Genomic DNA, 21,914 nt, shown 5'->3' on the forward strand with positions numbered 1-21,914 from the left:
TGCCTCGCCGCAGGCTGCCGCTGGCAGCGCAGCGTGGAAGCGTTTAACGCGGGAGGGAGACGAAGCGACACTGACTTCTTGAGAGCCCCCCCCCGGGGCTGGCTGTACCTGTGATTTCCTCAAAGACAGCGTGGAATCCATCAAAGTTCTTGGATCCATCGGACTGGAAGAGGAGGTGGAGGGCAGAGCCAGTGCTGCGGATGGGCGGCGGCCTCTCGTTGCCGCAGAACTTCTTGATGACTCCGCTGTCCAGGTTGTCGCCGTCGCGCACCTCCACGTAGTCATACTGGCACATGTAGTCAAACTCCAGGCTCAGCATGGAGAACCTAGGGGAACCAGCACAGGCAGGCAGGCAGGCAGGCTGCACTCTCCCCTCTGTGCACCCTGCCTGGGGGTTGGTCAGATGTTTAGCTGTGTTAGTGCCTCCCTCCACCCAGGGAAGCGACAAGTCCCTCATCACATACAGTCCTCCTCACTGCATCTCAGGTTTTGCAGTGTGACCCCTGGAAGCCAGCTCAGCTCCACACAGCTGCTCCAGGAGAACATTCAAGTGGCAGAAGAGTGAAGGCTAGGTTCCCTGGAAGCCAGCTCAGCTCCACACAGCTGCTCCAGGAGAACATTCATAGAATCATAGAATCAATAAGGTGGGAAGAGACCTCAAAGATCATCAAGTCCAACCTCTCACCCAGCACCTCCTGACTACTAAACCATGGCTCCAAGTGCCACATCCAATCCCCTCTTCAACACCTCCAGGGATGGGGACTCTACCACCTCCCTGGGCAGCACAGCCCAATGGCCAACAATCTCTCAGTGAAGAACTTTCTCCTCACCTCCAGCCTAAACCTCCCCTGGCACAGCTTGAGACTGTGTCCCCTTGTTCTGGTGCTGGGTGCCTGAGAGAAGAGACCAACCCCCACCTGGCTACAACCTCCCTTCAGGGAGTTGGAGAGGGCAATGAGGTCTCCCCCGAGCCTCCTCTTCTCCAGGCTAAGCAACCCCAGCTCCCTCAGCCTCTCCTCACAGGGCTGTGCTCCAGACCCCTCCCCAGCTTTGTTGCCCTTCTCTGGACACCTTCAAGTCTCTCAATGTCCTTCTGAAACTGAGGGGCTCAGAACTGGACACAGGACTCAAGGTGTGGCCTAACCAGTGCTGAGCACAGGGCACAATGACCTCCCTGCTCCTGCTGGCCACACTGTTCCTGATGCAGGCCAGGATGCCATTGGCCTTCTTGGCCCCCTGGGCACACTGCTATGTGGCAGAACAGTGAAGGCTAGGTGCCCTGGAAGCCAGCTCACACAGCTGCTCCAGGAGAGCATTCAAGTGGCAGAACAGTGAAGGCTAGGTTGAAGTCATACAGTCTGTTCATGTGCATCACATACAGTGCTAGAAGGTTCACCTAGGGTCAGTTGCTGTCAGGGCCACATTTCTGCTGTGGCTGTCTGGTAAGAGTTGCTCCACTTCCCCTAAACAGAGCTCTAAGTACTGAAAGAAACAGCAGCCAAGGTGAAGAAGGCTCAAAAGCTATTTCCATTGTGATGGTCAGAAGTCAGCAAGCAGGGGTAGGAGTAAAGCTCAGGGATGTGACAGCAGTAGGAGCAGGCAGAGAAAGAGAAGAGGAAATGCTGCAGCACATTGTTGTACCACAAAGGACAAGGGGAGTGAAGGCCCAGTGCCTGGCACTTGCCCTTCCTCTGAGCTCAGAAGGAAGGGATGAAAGCCAAGCAGAAGGGAAAGACTCCGACGCTCTCCCAGCTGTGCTGCAGGCAGTGTGCAGGGCTCATGCTCAGCAGCAGTGATATTAAGTGCTGCCCTTTGAATCCACAGTATCCCATGGGAACAGGAGACAGGAACACCACCTGCCTCTGGAGAAGGAGCTGTGGCCAGGGCTGCCAGGCCCACCCGTGGCGTGGCAGCCACAGGTGAGAAGGTGTGGGCCTGGGAGAGGCCATGCAAGCACATGGAGCAGTATAGGCTGGGGACTGAACTGTTGGAGAGCAGTGAAGGGGAAAGGGGCCTGGGGGGCCTGGTGGATAGGAGGTTGACCATGAGCCAGACATGTGCTCTGGTGGCCAAGGAGGCCAAGGGCATCCTGGGCTGCATTAGAAGGGCTGTGGTCAGTAGGTCAGAGAGGTTCTCCTCCCTCTCTGCTCTGCCCTGCTGAGGCTGCAGCTGGAATATTGTGTCCAGTGTTGGGGCCCTCAGTTCAGGAAGGACCTCAGGGAACTGCTTAAGTGAGCCCAAAAATGCTGAAGGCAGTGGAAGATCTTCCTCAGGAGGAGAGCCTGAGGGAGCTGAGGGCTCTGCAGCTTGCAGAGGAGGAGCCTGAGGGTGACCTCCTTGCTGTTGCTGAAGCTGTGCAGGCTGAGTGCCCAGAGGCTGGAGCCAGGCTCTGCTGGGGGCTGCCCAATGCCAGCACAAGGGGCAGTGGTGGAAGCTGAGGCCGAGGAAGTGCCATGGGAACAGGAGGAAAATCTTTTTCCCTGTGAGGATGACAGAGCCCTGGAGCAGGCTGCCCAGGGGAGTTGTGGAGTCTCCCTCTCTGGAGATATTCAATCCCCACCTGGATGTGTTCCTGTGTGACCTGCTGTGGGTGCTCTTGCTCTGGCAGGGGGGTTGGGCTGGATGAGCTTTCCAGGTTCCTTCCAGCCCCTAACGTTCTATGATTCTGTGAGCACTGCTCAGCAGAATGCTTCATAAATGGAGCCAGCTGTGTGCTTACCCTGCCCCAGAGCTCCCAGCACCACTGACAGCCACCTCTGGCATCAGGATGAATCTCCTGTGCTGCCTGGTGCAGTGTGTGCTCAGGGACTTGCAGAGACTGCATTTTTACACCAAAGAGGTGAGACAAGTTTTGGATCCACTGCTAGATCTCACAGGCTGAAGTGGCAAGGGAGTCCTGCAGCCTGTTTCCTGCTCCTCCCTTCCTGGGACTCAGGTCTCCTTGCTAAGGGGGCCACAGGTTACACGAAGTGACCTTTCTCTGACGGCTCCTGAGCTGACTTAAGAGGCCTCTTGACTCGGTTGCCTTTGTTGAGGTTATATGTCTGGGTTCAGAGCATCAGGAGGAGCACACAGAGAAATGAATGAGCAGTCAGAGGCAGCTGCACCAGTGCAGCAGGGCCTCTCATTCTTGAAATCATCTGCTGGAATGTGGAATGAGAAGCAAATGACATCTGCTTCAAATATGCATTGGAGAGAGATTAACTCAGCGTAGCTTTGCACAACATGCATGAGCTGACTTCTCGTTCTGTCAGGCTTGCCAGGGACATCCTCACAGCCATCAGGTTGTACACTACATCTCCAAACCACGCTTTCCCTGGCAGAACACACCCCAGGGGCCTACCCTGATGGAAGTCACAGAGCAGTACAAATTAACCCATTCATCCTTGTCACACTTCAGGGGCTGCAGTTTATCCTCACTCAACCCCAAAACTCCTCTGCCCACTCCTCTGCATCAGCACCTTTCTGATGGGAATGAGGAGCAAGGGCACAAGGGAAGAAGTAAGAATTCTGATGCTTGGGTCTGGTGTGACAGGGAACGCAGCCAGGTCCTGCCCTTCAGTCACAGCAACCCCATCAACACTCCAGGCTAGGGGCAGAGCAGCTGGAAACTACTCGGTGAAAAAGGACCTGGAGAGGTTTGTTGACAGCAGCTGAAGGTGAGCCAGGGGGTGCCCAGGTGGCCAAGAAGGCCACCAGCATCTTGGTGGCCTGGATCAGCAATGGTGTGGCCAGGCAGGACCAGGGCAGGAATTGTCCCCTAGCACTGGGCACTGCTGAGGCCACACCTTGAGTCCTGGGTTCAGTTTTGGGCTCCTCACTCCAAGAAGGACATTTTGGAGCTGGAGCAGGTCCAGAGAAGGGCAACAAAGCTGGGGAAGGGTCTGGAGAACAGGGCTGGGAAGGAGCAGCTGAGGGAGCTGGGGTTGGTCAGCCTGGAGAAAAGGAGGCTGAGGAGAGAGCTCATTGCTCTCTACAGCTCCCTGGAAAGAGTGAGGTGGGGGTTGGTCTCTTCTCCCTACTATCAGGTGATAGGATGAGGGGAAATGGCCCCAAGTCACAGCAGGGGAGGTTTAGGTTGGATATGGGTTTGGAGATGGGATTGGAACAGGCTGCCCAGGGAGGTGGTGGAGGTGGTCAAGAAATGTGTGCCCAGGGCACGTGGGGACATGGTTTAATGGCCACGGTGGTGCTGGGTTAATGGCTGGACTCATGATCTTAGAGGGCTTTTCCAACCCAAACAATTCCACATTCTGTGAAGGGTTCTGGGCTGCTGGCTCTGTAGTGGCAGCAGTGTTGTTTAGAGCTGGAAAGGTAAGCCCTGTATGGCAGCCTGTTCCTGAACCTTGACTATCAAGAGCTGCAGCCAGGGAAGGCACAGAAGGAAGGAGCCATACACATCATGTTGGTTTAAATTGTTTGCTCACTCTGCTTCAAAAGGGCTGGAAAACAGAGTGGGAGATGGGAAAGGCAGAGGGGGTCCTGGCCTGTTTAACTTAGCAGAGCAGCAGAGACCCTGTGCTGATGACATATGATCCCAGCATTAGAGCTGGCAGCTCAGGCCACCTGCCAAAGCTTTGAAAAACCTCCTGGCTGCAGCCCAGGAGACAGGATCCTTCACAGAGCACCAGGTCTGTTGCTGTTTAAACCCCAGGTCCAGGCAGTGCAGTGACCTCTGCTCCCCCAGCTGTGAAGCGGCTGGGGAACTGAGCCAGTGCCAGCGGCACGAGGCTCAGCGAGTCACAGTGCAAGGACAGAAGCACACAATGGGCTGGAAGGGACCTCCAGAGATCATCCAGCCCAACCCCCCTGCCAGAGCAGGGTCACACAGGAACACATCCAGGTGGGTCTTGAATATCATAGTATCATAGCATCAGTCAGGGTTGGGAGGGACCACAAGGATCAGCCAGTTCCAACCCCCCTGCCATGGGCAGGGACACCCCACACTAGATCAGCCTGGCCACAGCCTCAGCCAGCCTGGCCTTAAACACCTCCAGGGACAGGGCCCCAACCACCTCCCTGCACAACCCATGCCAGGGCTTCACCACTCTCATGGGCAAGAACTTCCTCCTCCCCTCCAGCCTCAATCTCCCCACCTCCAGCTTCATTCCATTCCCCCTAGTCCTAGCACTGCCTGAGATCCTGAGCAGTCCCTCCCCAGCCTTCCTGGAGCCCCCTTCAGATCCTGGAAGGCCACAAGGAGGTCACCTGGGAGCCTTCTCTTCTGCAGACTGAACAGCCCCAACTCCTTCAGTCTGTCCTCACAGGAGAGGTGCTCCAGCCCTCTGCTCATCCTCCTGGCCCTGCTCTGCACACCTTCCAGCACCTCCACATCCCTCTTGCCATAGGGGCTCCAGAACTGGAGGCAGGACTCCAGGTGGGGTCTCCCCAGAGCTGAGCAGAGGGGGAGAATCACCTCCCTTGCCCTGCTGGCCACACTTCTCCTGCTGCAGCCCAGGCTCTGGTTGGCTTTCTGGGCTGCAAGTGCACACTGAGAGCTCCTGTTGAGGTTCTCCTCCCCCAGCACCCCCAAGTCTCTCTCCTCAGGGCTGCTTTCCAGCCAGTCCCTGCCCAGCCTGGATTTGTGCCTGGGATATCCCCAGAGAGGGAGACTCCACAACCCCCCTGGGCAGCCTGCTCCAGGCCTCTGTCACCCTCACAGGGGAAAAGATTTTCCTTCTGCTTCCATGGCACTTCCTCTGCCTCAACTCCCACCCAGTGCCCCTTGTGCTGGCATTGGGCATCCCCCAGCAGAGCCTGGCTCCAGCCTCTGGGCACTCAGCCTGCACAGCTTCAGCAACAGCAAGGAGGTCACCCTCAGGCTCCTCCTCTCCAAGCTGCAGAGCCCTCAGCTCCCTCAGGCTCCCCTCCTGAGGAAGATGTTCTACTCCCTTCATAATTTTTGGACTCCCTTAAGCAGTTCCCTGAGGTCCTTCTTGAACTGAGGGGCCCAGAACTGGACACAATACTCCAGCTGCAGCCTCAGCAGGGCAGAGCAGAGGGGGAGGAGAACCTCTCTAGCTGTCCTAACCACAGCCCTTGTGATACACCCCCGAATGGGATTGGCCTTCTTGGCCACCAGAGCACTTTGCTGGCTCATGGGCAGCCTTATGCAGTCCAGAAGGCAGCCCTGTGCTGGGCTGCAGCCAGAGGAGTGTGGCCAGCAGGGCAAGAGAGAGGATTCTGCCCCCTGCCACTCTGCAAGTCAGGAGGCACAGGACCAACACAGGACATGAGGAGCTCTATCTATCTTATGCAAGGCAATCCTGGAGTGTCTTCCAAGCCAGCTGAGCTTTTCAAGGTGGTCTGCCTTTCAGGGTGGCCATTGAGGTATCTCAGCAGTTAGATCCTGTGGACAACTGGTACACTGCAGCTAGAACTTCTCCTTCAGGCCCTTCCTACTCAGAAGAGCAGGCACCACTCAACAGGCTGCCAGAGTTCTGCTGCTGGGTCTGCCATCCATGCCGTGCCTTCTCTGCCTCTGCAGGGACAGGCAGGGATCTCCTCCGTGGGTGCTAACTGCTCAGGGCTGGAACACAGGGCCAGGGTGGTGCTGAGTCAGCACAACTGCTCACAAAGCAGCTCCTGTCTCCTTTCTCTCTCTGCACAGCTCCTGCCTGCTGCAGCTCTGACAGCTTGCGAGGGCAGATGGGGAGCAAAGCGATTTGTCTCTGCTTAGACAGGGCAGGAGAACTCTTAGGAGCACAGATAAATCTTCCTGTGTGCCACACAGCCCCCATGGGGGTGGCTAGGCAGAGGTGTCCTGATGAATGGTGCTCAGCTGGTGCTGGGGAGCTGTTCTCCCTCTGTTAGGCTGTGATGTAGAGGTGCCCTCAGCCCCAGCCTCGGCGGGGGGGGGGGGGTCACAGCACAGCAGAAGACAGCTCCCAGCTTTCGGTCATTTTCTTTAATGCCTCAGCAGAGATGCAGTTATAAATATTTTCCTTTGGCTGGGAGCTCTCCCCAGAGGGGCTGGAGAATGTATTCATGCTGTGGAAGCTGATGAAATCAAGACAATGCTTAGCATTCCATTTTGTATCTGATGACCCTGTAGCACTGAATTGCTGTGCTTAGCTTCATAATGGCCAAGAGAACTGAGAGAGTTGCAGTTTTCATAGGATCCCAGAAGGGCTCAGCTTGGAAGGCACCTCAGAGATCATCTCCTCTAACCTCCTGCCTGTCCTGTCCTGGGCAGGGACACCTGCACTTTGGCTACGGCAATCCCATGCAGTGCTACAGGCTGGGGTCAGAGTGGCTGAGAGCTCCCAAACAGAGAGGGACCTGGGGGTGCTGATCGACAGCCACCTGAATATGAGCCAGCAGTGTGCCCAGGAGGCCAGGAGGGCCAATGGCATCCTGGCCTGCATTAGGAATAGTGTGGCCAGCAGGAGCAGGGAGGTCATTGTGCCCCTGTACTCTGCTTTGGTTAGGCCACACCTTGAGTCCTGTGTCCAGTTCTGGGCCCCTCAGTTTAAGAAGGACATTGAGAGACTTGAAGGTGTCCAGAGAAGGGCAACAAGGCTGGGGAGGGGTCTGGAGCACAGCCCTGTGAGGAGAGGCTGAGGGAGCTGGGGTTGCTTAGCCTGGAGAAGAGGAGGCTCAGGGGTGACCTCATTGCCCTCTACAACTACCTGAAGGGAGGCTGTAGCCAGGAAGGGGTTGGTCTCTTCTCCCAGGCACCCAGCACCAGAACAAGGGGACACAGTCTCAAGCTGCGCCAGGGGAGGTTTAGACTCGAGGTGAGGAGAAAGTTCTTCACCGAGCGAGTCATTCGGCATTGGAACGGGTTGCCCAGGGAGGTGGTGGAGTCATCGACCCTGGAGGCGTTCAAGAGGGGATTGGATGTGGCACTTGGTGCCATGGTCTAGTCATGAGGTCTGTGTTGATAGGTTGTACTAAATGATCCTCGAGGTCCTTTCCAACCTAAGTTATACTGTGAGACTGTGATACCTCTCAAGTGGACTTGGCTGCTCAAGGCTTCATCCAACCTGGCCTTGGACACCCCCAGGCAGGAGGCAGCCACAGCCTCCCTGGGCAGCCTGTGCCAGTCTCACCACCCTGGTACTGAAGAACTTCTTCCTCAGCTCCAGTCTAGCTCTGCTCTGCCTCAGCTTCAAACCATTCCCCCTTGGCCTGTCTCCAGACACCTTCATGAAAGGTCCCTCTGTATCCTTCCTGTAGGATCCCCTCAGGTCCTGGCAGGCTGCTCTTCTCCATGCTGACCACCCCCAGCTCCCCCAGCCTGGCCTCACAGCAGAGCTGCTCCAGCCCTTGGATCATCTTTGTGGACTCCTCTGGACTCTGTCCACCAGCTCTGTGTCCTTCTCACACTGGGGACACCAGAGCTGGAGGCAGGATTGGAAGTGGGGTCTCAGCAGAGCAGAGTCCAGGGGCAGAATCCCCTCTCTTTGCCTGCTGCCCACACTGCTCTGGCTGCAGCCCAGCACACAGCTGCCTGCTGAGCTGCAGGAGAGCACTGCTGGCTCCTGGGGAGCTGCTCAGCACCCAACAGCCCCAAGTCTCTTTCTTCAGGGCTGCTCTCAACCCACTCTGCACCCAGCCTGCATTTGTGCCTGGGCTTGGCCTGAGCCAGCTGCAGGGCCTTGGTCTGTGACTTGTTGAGCCTCATGCAGTTGGCACTGGCCAATTTCTCAAGCCTCTCAAGATCCTTCTGGATGGATCCCTGCCCTCAGGTGAGTCCAGCACACCACACACTTCTTGCTGAGCTTTTCCTCCTTCCTTGGACCTTGTGCCTGGTGCCACCTGGCTGCCAACCTGCTGCCAGCTGGCTGCTCACCCAGGGATGGGTGCATCCACTCTGAAGTGCCTGCACAGGATCCCTTCCCACACCCAGCCAAATGCAGGTCCCCCTCTGCCCAGCTCTGCAGCCTGGCCAGGTGTGGCTGAATGGCAGCACAGCCTGATGGGGTGTCAGCCAGTGCTCCCAGGCTGGTATCATCAGCAAACTGGCTGAGAGCCCACTCTGTCCAGCTCCTTGCTGAAGATACTGAACAACACTGGAACATGAGCCCTGCCAAGCCTCCTGCTGCCTGTGGGATCTCTCTGCTGCATGCAGTGGGAAGTGTCAACTGTCCCCAGCTGGGGCTCTTCTGCACTGGGCAGGAGACCCACCGGAGCACTGTGAGGCTGAGTCAGCAGTGGGGTGAACAGGTGTAAGCATCCACAGGTCAGAGGAACAATGATGTGGCAGGAGAGCTGGACACAGCTGGCAGACATAGGAAGTGTAAGAGGAACAGCTGAGGCTGGGAGAGGACAGGGCTGGTAAGAGGAGTGAAAGACATCTGAGAGGGAAAATAGAGGCCAAAGGCAGGGCAGGTCCCAGGGACAGCCCTCTCCTGGCACAAGACACCAGATCAACACATTCCCACAGCTCTTCTTCAAAGACTGTCTTCATTCAGTCTGGTAGACAATACTACTGGGTGCTTTGGTGTCAAGGTCTTGAGCAGGCCTCTAGAGAAGCAGATTGTGCCCAACATCTGTCAGACTCTCAGTATCCAGCTGTCCTAAATGGGAACTGAAGGCACAGCACTGATGGTCTGTGCAGCAGGTGCCCATCACAGGCACGACCCAGGGGAGAGAGCTGAGGTGCCAAATGCAAAGTGGTGGCAGGACTCTTCACTGCCCCAGGGCTCCCAGCTCTTGGCCCTCACTGATTCCTGATCATCCACATGCCCCAGTGTTCAGCTGCAACCAGTGCTGGCTGCAAAGCAGTATGACCTACCTTAATTCAATGTTGAATCCAGCTTGCACGTGAATAGTCCATTCACAGCGGGCGTTCAGGGGGTAGCCCTCCAGCAGGATGTGACCTCTGGAGGCCCTCAGAACCTGCCCACACCCTGGGGAGCAAGAGAAGCAAAAACAAATGTGTGAGGGACCTGCAAAAGGCACTTGAAGAAAATTCCTGTGGAAACAAGAGCAGAGTGGTGGTGAATGGTGCCACAGCCAGCTGGCAGCCAGGCACCAGTGGTGTGCCCCAGGGATCAGTGCTGGGCACCAGCCTGTTCAATATCTTGACTGATGATCTGGAGGAGGGCATTGAGTCCAGTATCAGTAAATGTGCAGCTGACAGCAAGCTGGGGGCAGGAGTTGATCTGCTGGAGGGTAGAGAGGCTCTGCAGAGGGACCTTGCCAGGCTGGGCAGATGGGCAGAGGCCAAGGGCAGGAGATTGAACACATCCAAGTGCCAGGTGCTGCACATTGGCCACAGCAACCCCAGGCAGTGCTCCAGGCTGGGGTCAGAGTGGCTGAGAGCAGCCAGGCAGAGAGGGCCCTGGGGGTGCTGGTTGATGGTAGGCTGAACATGAGCCTGCAGTGTGCCCAGGCAGCCAGGAGGGCCAATGGCATCCTGGCCTGCATCAGGAAGAGTGTGGCCAGCAGGAGCAGGGAGGTGATTCTGCCCCTGTACTCTGCACTGGTTAGGCCACACCTTGAGTCCTGTGTCTAGTTCTGGGCCACTCAGTTTAGGAAGGAGGTTGAGCTGCTGGAAGGTGTCCAGAGAAGGGCAAGAAAGCTGGGGAGGGGTCTGGAGCACAGCCCTGTGAGGAGAGGCTGAGGGAGCTGGGGTTGCTTAGCCTGCAGAAGAGGAGGCTCAGGGGAGACCTTCTTGCTCTCTCCCACTCCCTGAAGGGAGGTTGTAGCCAGGTGGGGGTTGGTCTCTTCTCCCAGGCAGCCAGTACCAGAACAAGAGGACACAGTCTCAAGCTGTGCCAGGGGAGGTTCAGGCTGGAGGTAAGGAGGAAGTTCTACACAGAGAGAGTGATTGCCCATTGGGCTGTGCTGCCCAGCGAGGTGGTAGAGTCCCCATCCCTGGAGGTGTTTAGGAAGAGCCTGGCTGAGGCACTTGGTGCCATGGTTGAGTTGATCAGATGGTGCTGGGGGATAGGTTGGACTGGATGATCTCAAAGGTCTTTTCTAATCTGGTTAATTCTATTCTATTCTATTCTATTCTATTCTATTCTATTCTATTCTATTCTATTCTATTCTATTCTATTCTACTCCACTCCACTCCACTCCACTCCACTCCACTCCACTCCACTCCACTCCACTCTGCTCTACTCACTTCTCAGTTGCTGCTTTCCTGACTCCATCCTCCTACGTGGAACCTTGCGTGTGGTTCTCTTCCCTGGTAGCCTTCTGCTGCTTTGCTGGGGAGTGAGGCTGTACCCATAAGCCAGGAACTGCAGCTGAGCCTAACAGCACCACCCAACAAGGGGCTCTCCTGTGCTCTGCACCACAGGCAATAAGGGACAAGACAAGTGAAGGGGAGGAGGAAGACTGTGCTGTCTGCACGCACCCAAATGGATGTTGGCACCCAGGCCACAGGTTGAGAGGGAACCCACAGCCTTTGACAGGCAACAGGGGGCAACACTGACTGTGGGGGTGTGAGGTGTGAGCAGGGTTTTGGCCTGCTTAGCTGGTTGGCAGGGCTCCAGGACAAAGTGATGAAGCTCAGGGAAGAGGTGAGCAGGTTAAGGAGCATCAGGGAGAGTGAGAAGGAAATGAGTAACTTTCACAAACTGATCTTACAAACACAGGACAGGAGTCAGCTCTTAGTGGAGCAGAGGATTCGATATCCCCTCATCAGGCAGCCCCCAGCCCTCCTGCAGTAGCTCAAGTGGGCAGGGTCAAGGGGAACAGGCAGCTACCTGACGACACAAACCATACCCATGGAGCACATCTGCTCCTTTGAGAAGCACACCACCCACAGTGCCCCGGCAACCAGCCCCAGAACAAGAGGACACAGTCTCAAGATGTGCCAGGGGAAGTTTAGGCTCAAGGTGAGGAGAAAGTTCTTCACTGAGAGAGTCATTCGCTATTGGAATGTGCTGCCCAGGGCGGTGGTGGAGTCCCCATCCCTGGAGGTGTTCAAGAGGGGATTGGATGTGGCACTTGGAGCCATGGTTTAGCCATGAGGTCTGTGGTGACAGCTTGGACTTGATGATCTTTGAGGCCTCTTCCAGCCTTGGTGATTCTGTGATTCTGGTCTCCAGGCTGGTGACACATGGGTGTGATGGGTGACCACCAGATGGATACAGAACTGGCTTGGTGGCCAAAGAGTGGCTGTCCATGGGTCCTTGTGCCAGTGGAGGCCAGGGACAAGCAGAGTCCCTCAGGGATCAGTCCTGGGACCAGGCTTGTTCAACATCTTTGTGGGGGCCATGGACAGTGGCACTGAGTGCACCCTCAGCAGGTTTGCTGATGACACCAAGCTGTGTGGGGCAGCAGACAGGCAGGAGGGTAGGGAGGCCATCCAGGGTCCTGCATCCGGGTTGAGGCAATCCCAGGCACAAATGCAGGCTGGGCAGGGACTGGCTGGAAAGCAGCCCTGAGGAGAGAGACTTGGGGGTGCTGGGGGAGGAGAAGCTCACCAGGAGCTCTCAGTGTGCACTTGCAGCCCAGAAAGCCAACCAGAGCCTGGGCTGCAGCAGGAGAAGTGTGGCCAGCAGGGCAAGGGAGGTGATTCTCCCCCTCTGCTCAGCTCTGGGGAGACCCCACCTGGAGTCCTGCCTCCAGCTCTGGAGCCCCTATGACAAGAGGGATGTGGAGGTGCTGGAAGGTGTCCAGAGCAGGGCCAGGAGGATGATCAGAGGGCTGGAGCTCCTCTCCTGTGAGGACAGACTGAAGGAGTTGGGGCTGTTCAGTCTGCAGAAGAGAAGGCTCCCAGGTGACCTCATTGTGGCCTTCCAGGATCTGAAGGGGGCTCCAGGAAGGCTGGGGAGGGACTGCTCAGGATCTCAGGCAGTGACAGGACTAGGGGGAATGGAATGAAGCTGGAGGTGGGGAGATTGAGGCTGGAGGGGAGGAGGAAGTTCTTCCCCATGAGAGTGGTGAAGCCCTGGAATGGGTTGTGCAGGGAGGTGGTTGGGGCCCTGTCCCTGGAGGTGTTTAAGGCCAGGCTGGCTGAGGCTGTGGCCAGGCTGATCTAGTGTGGGGTGTCCCTGCCCATGGCAGGGGGGTTGGAACTAGCTGATCCTTGTGGTCCCTTCCAACCCTGACTGATACTGTGATACTGTGATACTATGATTCTGTGAACAGGTATGAGGCTGTGCAGGAGGAAGTGGCTGTGAGCAAGGATGGGAGCTCATGAAGGCAGAAAGCACCACAGAGGCAGAGGTACCACCAAGGCTGACCTGCCTCAGGCCAGCCATGAAAACTGACCCTGAAAAGCCACATGGAAGGGTCATTGGTGTAGGTGACTCCCTGCTGAGGGGAGCCCAGGGCCCAAGATGCAGACCCTACCCACTCCACAGAGAGCTCTGCTGGCTCCCTGGGTAAAGGATGTCCTAGGTAAACTTCCCACCCTTGTGAGTCCTTCAGACTATTACCCACTGCTGGGTTTTCAGGTGGGCAGTGATGATGTAGCAGTGAGAGGCTCACAGGACCTTGGGGCAACTGCTAAAGGGATCAGGAGCTCAAGTTGTGCTCTCCTCCATCCCTCTGACATCAGCAATGGACAAGGGAACATTTAGGAAGAGTCAAGAGGTCAATTCATGGCTCCAGGACTGGTGTCATTGACAGGGCTTTGGATTTTAGGATCACAGCACAAGCTACAGAGCACCAGAGCTGCAAGCAACCAATGGGATGTCCCAGAGGGGCAAAAGGATCCTAGGGCAGGAGTTGGCAGGGCTCATTGATAGGGCTTTGAACCAGATTGGAAGAGGAAGAGGGTGTTAATGTCATGCTTGCCTGAGACAAACATGGGGGCAGCTCACCAGAGGGATGGGTGCTAGCAAGGGCTCTCCACTTGTTGCCCTGAAGCAAGCCAAGGATGAAGGACTAGGACACCCCAAGGGGGATTCACCTCAGAGGGTGGCACAGCCAGCACAGCTGAAGAGCCTCTGTGCCAATGCACACAGCTGGGGCAGCAAACAGGATGAATGAAGGGCACTGTGCTGCTGGGATGCTATGACATAGAGGCTGTCACTGACACTGGGTGGGATGATTCCCATGAGGGGAAGGCAGGGATGGATGGGTACCAGCTCTTCAGGAAGGACAGGCAGGGCAGGAGGGGAGGGGCTGTTGCTCTCTGCATCAGTGAGCAGCTGGAATCAGTGGAGCTCCACCTGGGCAAGGGTGATGAGCTGGTGGAGAGCATAAGGGTGAAGATGAAGGGGAAGCCAGGGGAAGGAGATGTTACTGTAGGGGTCTCCTGCAGGCCACCTGGCCAGCAGAACCAAGCAGGTGAGGCCCTCCACAAGCAAAGAGAAGTGGCTTCACAGTCACAGGCCCTGCTCCTTGTGGGGGATTTCAGCCACCCTGACACCTGCAGGAGGGACAACACAGCCAGGAACAGCATGCCAGGATGCTCCTGGAATGCACAGATGGCAACTTCCTCCTTCAAATGGTAGAGGAACCAAGGAGAAAAGGCTGTGCTGGACCTGGTGCTCACCAGTAGGGAAGGGCTGGTGAGCAGTGTGAGGCTCAGGGATAGCCTTGGCTGCAGTGACCAGGAAGCAATAGAATTGAAGATCCTCAGGGCAACTAGGAGGATGTCTCCCAAGCTTTCAGCCCTGGACTTCAGGCATGCAGACTTTGATCACTGCAGGGATCTGCTGCCCAGTGTCATGGGACAAAGCCCTAGAGGGAAGAGGGGCCCAGGACAGCTGGGCAGTGCTCAAGGATGACCTTCTCTGTTCCCAGGAGCAAAGTGTACCCATAAGGAGGGAAGGAGGAAAGAATGCTGGGAGACCTGCCTGGATGAGCAAGGAGCTGCTGGACACCCTGGCACACAAAAAGAAACTCTACAAGGAGTGGAAGAGAGGACAGCTGGAATGGGGGCATGTGAGGAAGCTGCCCAAGCAGCAAGAGACCTGGTGAGGAAAGCCAAAGCTCAGTTAGAATTCAATCCAGGCAGGGAGACCCAGGGGAACAGTAAACATTTCTATAGGTACAGTGATGGTAAACAGAAGCCTGGGGAAGGTGTGGGCCCCTCAGAAAGGAAACAGCTGAGCTGGAGACAAGTGCCATGGAGCAGGCTGAGGTTCTTAATGACTTCTTTACCTCAGTCTGCACTGGCAAGGGCTCCAGCCACACTCCCAGAATGATGGAAGAGAATGGCAGGGAACGGAAGAAGGAACTGCCCAGAGTATCATAGTATAGTATCATAGTATCAGTTAGGGTTGGGAGGGACCCCTGCTCCCCCAGCTGTGAAGCGGCTGGGGAAATGAGCCAGTGCCAGCGGCACGAGGCTCAGCGAGTCACAGTGCAAGGACAGAAGCACACAATGGGCTGGAAGGGACCTCCAGAGCTCATCCAGCCCAACCCCCCTGCCAGAGCAGGGTCACACAGGAACACATCCAGGTGGGTCTTGAATATCATAGTATCATAGCATCAGTCAGGGTTGGGAGGGACCACAAGGATCAGCCAGTTCCAACCCCCCTGCCATGGACAGGGACACCCCACACTAGATCAGCCTGGCCACAGCCTCAGCCAGCCTGGCCTTAAACACCTCCAGGGACAGGGCCCCAACCACCTCCCTGCACAACCCATGCCAGGGCTTCACCACTCTCATGGGGAAGAACTTCCTCCTCCCCTCCAGCCTCAATCTCCCCACCTCCAGCTTCATTCCATTCCCCCTAGTCCTATCACTGCCTGAGATCCTGAGCAGTCCCTCCCCAGCCTTCCTGGAGCCCCCTTCAGATCCTGGAAGGCCACAATGAGGTCACCTGGGAGCCTTCTCTTCTCCAGACTGAACAGCCCCAACTCCTTCAGTCTGTCCTCACAGGAGAGGTGCTCCAGCCCTCTGCTCATCCTCCTGGCCCTGCTCTGCACACCTTCCAGCACCTCCAGATTCCTCTTGTCATAGGGGCTCTAGAACTGGAGGCAGGACTCCAGGTGGGGTCTCCCCAGGGCTGAGCAGAGGGGGAGAATCACCTCCCTTGCCCTGCTGGCCACACTTCTCCTGCTGCAGCCCAGGATCTGGTTGGCTTTCTGGGCTGCAAGTGCACACTGAGAGCTCCTGGTGAGCTTCTCCTCCCCCAGCACCCCCAAGTCTCTCTCCTCAGGGCTGCTTTCCAGCCAGTCCCTGCCCAGCCTGCATTTGTGCCTGGGATTGCCTCCACCCAGCTGCAGGACCCTGCCCTTGGTCTTGTTGAACCTCCTGAGGTTGGCTTGTGCCCACCTCTGCAGCCTGTCCAGGTCCCTCTGGATGGATCCCTTCCCTCCAGCATGTCCATGGTGAGTGAAGATCAGGTTGTGACCATCTGAAGAACCTGAAAGTGTTCAAGTCCATGGGCACTGATGGGACACACCCAGGGGTGCTGAGGGAGCTGGGGAGGAGATTGCTAAATCGTTCTCCATCATGTTCCACAAGTCATGGCAGTCCAGGGAGGTACCCAGGGACTGGAAAAGGGGAAACATAACTCCCATTTTCAAGAAGGGAAAGAAGGATGACCCAGGGAACCATAGGCCAGGCAGTCTCACCTCTGTGCCTGGTAAGGTCATGGAGCAGATCCTCCTGCAGGCACTGCTGAGGCAGAAGAATAAAGAAGAGGTGATTGGGCACAATCAGCATGGCTTCACCAAGGGCAAATCCTGCCTGACCAACCTGGTGGCCTTCTATGACAAGGTCACAACATCAATAGATGAAGGCTGAGCAACTGAGCTCTGAGCAACCTGGCCTGAGCAAAGCCTTCAACACTGTCCCACACCACATCCTGGTCTCCAGGCTGGTGCAGGATGGGTTCCATGGATGGAGCATTCAGTGGATACAGAACTGGCTTGATGGTTGCACCCAAAGGGAGGCTGTCAATGGGTGGTCCAGGTGGAGGCCAGGGACAAGCAGAGTCCCTCAGGGATCAGTCCTGGGACCAGGCTTGTTCAACATCTCTGTGGGTGCCATGGACAGTGGCACTGAGTGCACCCTCAGCAGGTTTGCTGATGACACCAAGCTGTGTGGGGCAGCAGACAGCTGGAGGGAAGGGATCCATCCAGAGGGACCTGGGCAGGCTGCAGAGCTGAGCCCATGACAACCTCATGAGGTTCAACAAGAGCAAGGGCAGGGTCCTGCAGCTGGCTCAGGGCAATCCCAGGCACCAGTACAGGCTGGGCAGGGACTGGCTTGAGAGCAGCCCTGAAGACAAGGCCTTGGGGGTGCTGGGGGAGGAGAAGCTCAGCAGGAGCCAGCAGTGAGCACTTGCAGCCCAGAGAGCCAAGCAGAGCCTGGGCTGCAGCAAGAGAAGCATAGCCAGCAGGATGTGGGAGGTGATTCTCTCCCTCTACTTCGCTCTGCTGAGACCACAGCTGGAGCTCTGGGGCCAGCTCTGGAGCCTCTGTGCCCGGAAGGCTCTGGAGGTGCTGGAAGGTGTCCAGAGAAGGGCCAGGAGGAGGAGCAGAGGGCTGGAGCTGCTCTGCTGTGAGGACAGACTAAGGGAGTTGGGGCTGTTCAGTCTGGAGACCTTCTTGTGGCCTTCCAGTATCTGAAAGGGGCTACGAGGGGGGAAGGGACTTGTGAGGGTGTCAGGGAGGGATAAGACTGGGGGGGATGGAGCAAAACTAGAAGTGGGGAGATTGAGATTGGATGTGAGGAAGAAGTTGTTCCCCGTGAGGGTGGTGAGAGCCTGGCACAGGTTGCCCAGGGAGGTGGTGAAAGCCTCCTGCCTGGAGGTGTTTGCAGCCAGGCTGGAGGTGGCTGTGAGCAACCTGCTGTGGTGTGAGGTGTCCCTGCCCATGGCAGGGGGTTGGGACTGGATGATCCTTGAGGTCCCTTTCTACCCTAAGAATTCTATGATTCTAAGTGACCCAGAAGACCTCCACAGCAACTCTCTTGCTTGTTTTTACCTCTTTAGTCCAACAGAAAGCCCTGCTCCTGCCATCTGTTTCCACACTTTTAACCAGTAACACAGGGGTTGGACTGGATGGCCTTTGGAGGTCCCTTCCAACCCAACCCACTCTATGCCTGCATGATAACATTTCCTGCTGAAATCCATGATGAGTTTTAATGCTCTCCTCAGGGCCTTTTTCCTTTGGGAAAAGAGGGTGACAGTGACCTGGGCTGCTCAGGGAGGTGGTGGAGTCCCCATTCCTGGAGGTGTTCAGGAAGAGCCTGGCTGAGGCACTTGGTGCCATGGTTGAGTTGATCAGGTGGTGCTGGGTGAGAGGTTGGACTGGATGATCTCGGAGGTCTCTTCCAACCTGGTTAATCCTATTCTCCTCTATCTGCAGCATCTGAGTGTCTGGAAATCAGTCCTGCTGCAGCTGGGCTGTGGGGGAACGTGCAAACTGCAGGTCAGTTGCTCCTCTTTCTTCTCAGGGAAGTGTTGCTCCAATGAAACACCCTTTGTTCATTTACCCTCAGTTACCCTTCATTAAGCAGGACCCAAGGAAACCAAAATCCAGCTCAGAAGAGTTCCTCAAAAGTGTTTCATCCTCCTCTGTGGCTTGCTTAGTTCCCTCTGTAAAAGGCAAGGATTGATGGCTGTGCCCAGCAGGCGCATTAGGATTCAGGGAGTAGAGCAGGATCTGCTGTGGTGCACATGATAATGCTCCTTCCCACAGCAAGAAACAGGACCTTGTGCTGCTGCTGGCTCCTGCCTCAAAAACAACCCCAGACAAAGCTGCTAGAAATCTTCAGATGGTTTGACAGGGAGCTTGGACCACCTCAAAGAAAGCTCCCCTTTCGTCCCAAAGGGCTTTTGAGTTTCTGATGCCTTCAACAAAGGAAAGCCACAGAGCTGGTGCAGAGATGCTCGCACGCACGGCATACTAAACACGGGGTTTCTGTTTGCAGGGGTACAGCCTGAACTCTCTGAACACTGCTGCCAAGGAAGTAGGATTGGCCAGCAAAGCAGGTGGTCCAGAAGCTAAAAAAGGGCCTTTCAATGCCCACCTCCAAAAGAAGGTTCTCAGGTTGGCTGCCGCCCTCCTCCACACGAAACACCTCTGTGATCCCCTCAGATCTGTGCTCCGCTATCTCCAGCCCTTCCAGGAGAAGTCAGGCAGACTCCTCAGGCCAACAGTTCACTCATCTGCTGATCAAAAGGAGACTTTTTTCTCTCTTCTCATTCTGAATCTGCAGGAGACCTGGAAAGCTCTCAAAACCAATTGCATCCCAAACACAACTGCTGGCCAATTCTGCCTCGCTCACAAAACAACTAATCCACTTTGGCAGGGCCTCAACATCCTTGTTCCGTTCCTGTTCCTGTATAAAAGGGCAGCTTTCAGGGCCACAGTAAGATTTCCTCTAAGGTTTGTTCCTAACAGAAAAGAAAACAGCTCAGGAGACCTCTGAGTTGTAGCCCACAGAGCCCCGTGGGTCGATAGAGGGAGAGGTCCTGAGGAGACCTCTGCTAAGAGCTCACTACCTGCTGTTCAAGCGTCGCGGTGCTGACGTGGGGCTCCCGCGAAGCCCAAGAGCACTGAAACAGAGCAGAATGAGGGCAGGAACGTTACTGCTATTCAGAAACAGGCTGCTGTGGGAAGGCAGCTGTCATTTGCCAGGCCTTGCCTCCTGGGGGTGCAGCAAGAAAAGTGTGGCCAGCAGGGCTGGGGAGGTTCTGCTCCCCCTCTGCTCTGCCCTGCTGAGACCACAGCTGCAATCCTGTGTCCAGCTCTGGGCTCCCCAGGTCAAGAGAGACAGAGACCTGCTGGAGAGAGTCCAAGGGAGAGCCAGGAGGATGCTCAGGGGACTTGAGCATCTCCCCTGTGAAGAGAGGCTGAGAGCCCTGGGGCTGTTGAGTCTGAATGGAATAGAATGAAATAAACCAGGTTGGAAGAGACCTTCAAGATCATGGTGTCCAACCTATCAACCAATCCAACACCACCTAAACAACTAACCCATGGCACCAAGCACCCCATCAAGTCTCCTCCTGAACACCTCCAGGGATGGGGACTCCACCACCTCCCCAGGCAGCCCATTCCAATGGGCAATCACTCTCTCTGTGTAGAACTTCTTCCTAACCTCCAGCCTAAACCTCCCCTGGCACAGCCTGAGACTGTGTCCTCTTGTTCTGGTGCTGGCTGCCTGGGAGAAGAGACCAACCCCCACCTGGCTACAACCTCCCTTCAGGAGGAGAAGAGAAGACTGAGAGGGGATCTGATCGATGTCTATCAATAGCTGAGGGGTGGGGGGCAAGTGGAGGGGGCCAGGCTCTTTTGGCTGGTGCACAGTAATAAACCAAGGAGCACCAGGTACAAGCTTGAACAGAGAAGGTTTCAGCTCAACATGAAGACAAACTTCTTTGCAGTGAGGGTGCCAGAGCCCTGGAGCAGGCTGCCCAGAGAGGTTGTGGAGTCTCCTGCCCTGGAGCCTTTCCAACCCCACCTGGATGCCTTCCTGTGCAGACTGCCCTGGGTGCTCTGCTCTGGCAGCGGGTTGGACTGGATGAGCTCTGGGGGTCCCTTCCAGCCTCTAATGTCCTGTGATGCTTGTTGCTACCTGTTGCTTGTTGGACACCACTATTATGTGGGACAGAAACGTTGTCCATGTCTCTCAAACTACAGGCAGTTCCTCACAGGAATCACATTCCCACAGCAGGGCTGAGGGCAGCTCCCAGACAACACCACCTTCTGCCCTGCTTTGTTGGGGAGTGTGTCCTCCAGTGATGTGACACATCTCAGGTTGACAAAGGCAGCTGGGGTGCAGAGTATAGAGGAAAGGGTCCTGCAGGCTTATTTTGCTCCTGGTTTTAGATTCTGATGTGTCTTTTAGGCCATGATAGTCCAGCAGCCCCATGGGGAAAAGTCCCAGCCCCCTATTAACTCTGTTCAGTGTCTTTGTTTCCTAATATTGCTTGGGGCTATCCCATACCATTTCTCCTTTACCAAAGGACGTGGTGGCCTTGGGCTGCTTTCAGACACTGCAGACTGGACAGCCCCATGGGCCAGCCCACACTGCATCCTCCTGTGCCCTCCAGGCACATCAGCACCTTTGCTGTCAGCTCCCAGACATTGCTCCCAAGGGCTCACCCTACCCTCGTGAGTGTGGGGACCCCCTGACCACTGCCCCATGTCTGCAGCAGCGCCAGCAGCCCATGGTGACAGAGGGGGCACCCCAGGGCTGCCACACAGGCAGGCTTCACTGCTCTAGTTCTGGGCCCCTCAGTTTAGCAAGGGCATTGAGACACTTGAACGTGTCCAGAGAAGGGCAACAAGGCTGGGGAGAGGCCTTGAGCACAGCCCTGTGAGGAGAGGCTGAGGGAGCTGGGGTTGCTTAGCCTGCAGAAGAGGAGGCTCAGGGGAGACCTCATTGCCCTCTACAACTACCTGAAGGCAGGTTGTAGCCAGGTGGGGGTTGGTCTCTTCTCCCAGGCACCCAGCACCAGAACAAGAGGACACAGTCTCAAGCTGTGCCAGGGGAGGTTTAGGCTGGAGGTCAGCAGAAAGTTCTTCACTGAGAGAGTCATTGGTCATTGGGATGTGCTGCCCAGGGAGGTGGTGGAGTCCCCATCCCTGGACGTGTTCAAGAGGGGACTGGATGTGGCACTTGGTGCCATGGTCTGGTCATGAGGTCTGTGGTGACAGGTTGGACTCGATGATCTTTGAGGTCTCTTCCAACCTTGGTGATACTGTGAGACTGTAACCAGGGCCTGCCCCACAGCTGCCCCCCACCCCAGCAACATCAGTGCAGTATTAAATGGGCATGAATCCTGGCAACAGGCTACAGTATGGAATCACAGAATCAATCCTTTCAGTTGGAAAAGACTTTCAAGAACATCCAGTCCAACCATGCTCTAACTCTACCCAGGCTGGGGCTAACCCATATCCCTCAGCACCACATCTCTGCCTCTTTGAAACACCTCTAGGGATGGGGATTCAGCCTGTGCCAGGCTTTGAGAACCCCTTCAGGGCTGAAGTTTCTTCCAATGTCCAAATTCAACCTCCCCTGGTGCAACTTGAGAGGTTTCTTCCTATCACTTCTATTAGGGAGATGAAACTCACCAACCCCCACCTGGCTC

At 56.2% G+C, this 21,914-nt stretch overlaps 1 protein-coding gene across 3 annotated transcripts in view; it reads right to left on the reverse strand.

The window, feature by feature from the left end:
* The window catches only part of PAMR1 (peptidase domain containing associated with muscle regeneration 1), a 111,637-nt gene that overhangs the window by 58,614 nt on the left and 31,109 nt on the right, over window positions 1-21,914 (reverse strand). For all 3 annotated transcript variants that reach the window (XM_068166815.1, XM_068166814.1, XM_068166816.1), the window contains exons 4-5: window positions 9,743-9,857; window positions 109-326 (exon numbers count right to left, since the gene is read on the reverse strand). In XM_068166815.1, the coding sequence (XP_068022916.1) occupies window positions 109-326; window positions 9,743-9,857 (333 nt within the window). The remainder of the gene's footprint in view (window positions 1-108; window positions 327-9,742; window positions 9,858-21,914) is intronic.

This window comes from Melanerpes formicivorus, unplaced genomic scaffold, assembly GCF_026170545.1.
Source record: "Melanerpes formicivorus ecotype bairdi unplaced genomic scaffold, bMelFor1.0.p_v2 SCAF_108, whole genome shotgun sequence".
Lineage (NCBI taxonomy): Eukaryota > Metazoa > Chordata > Aves > Piciformes > Picidae > Melanerpes > Melanerpes formicivorus.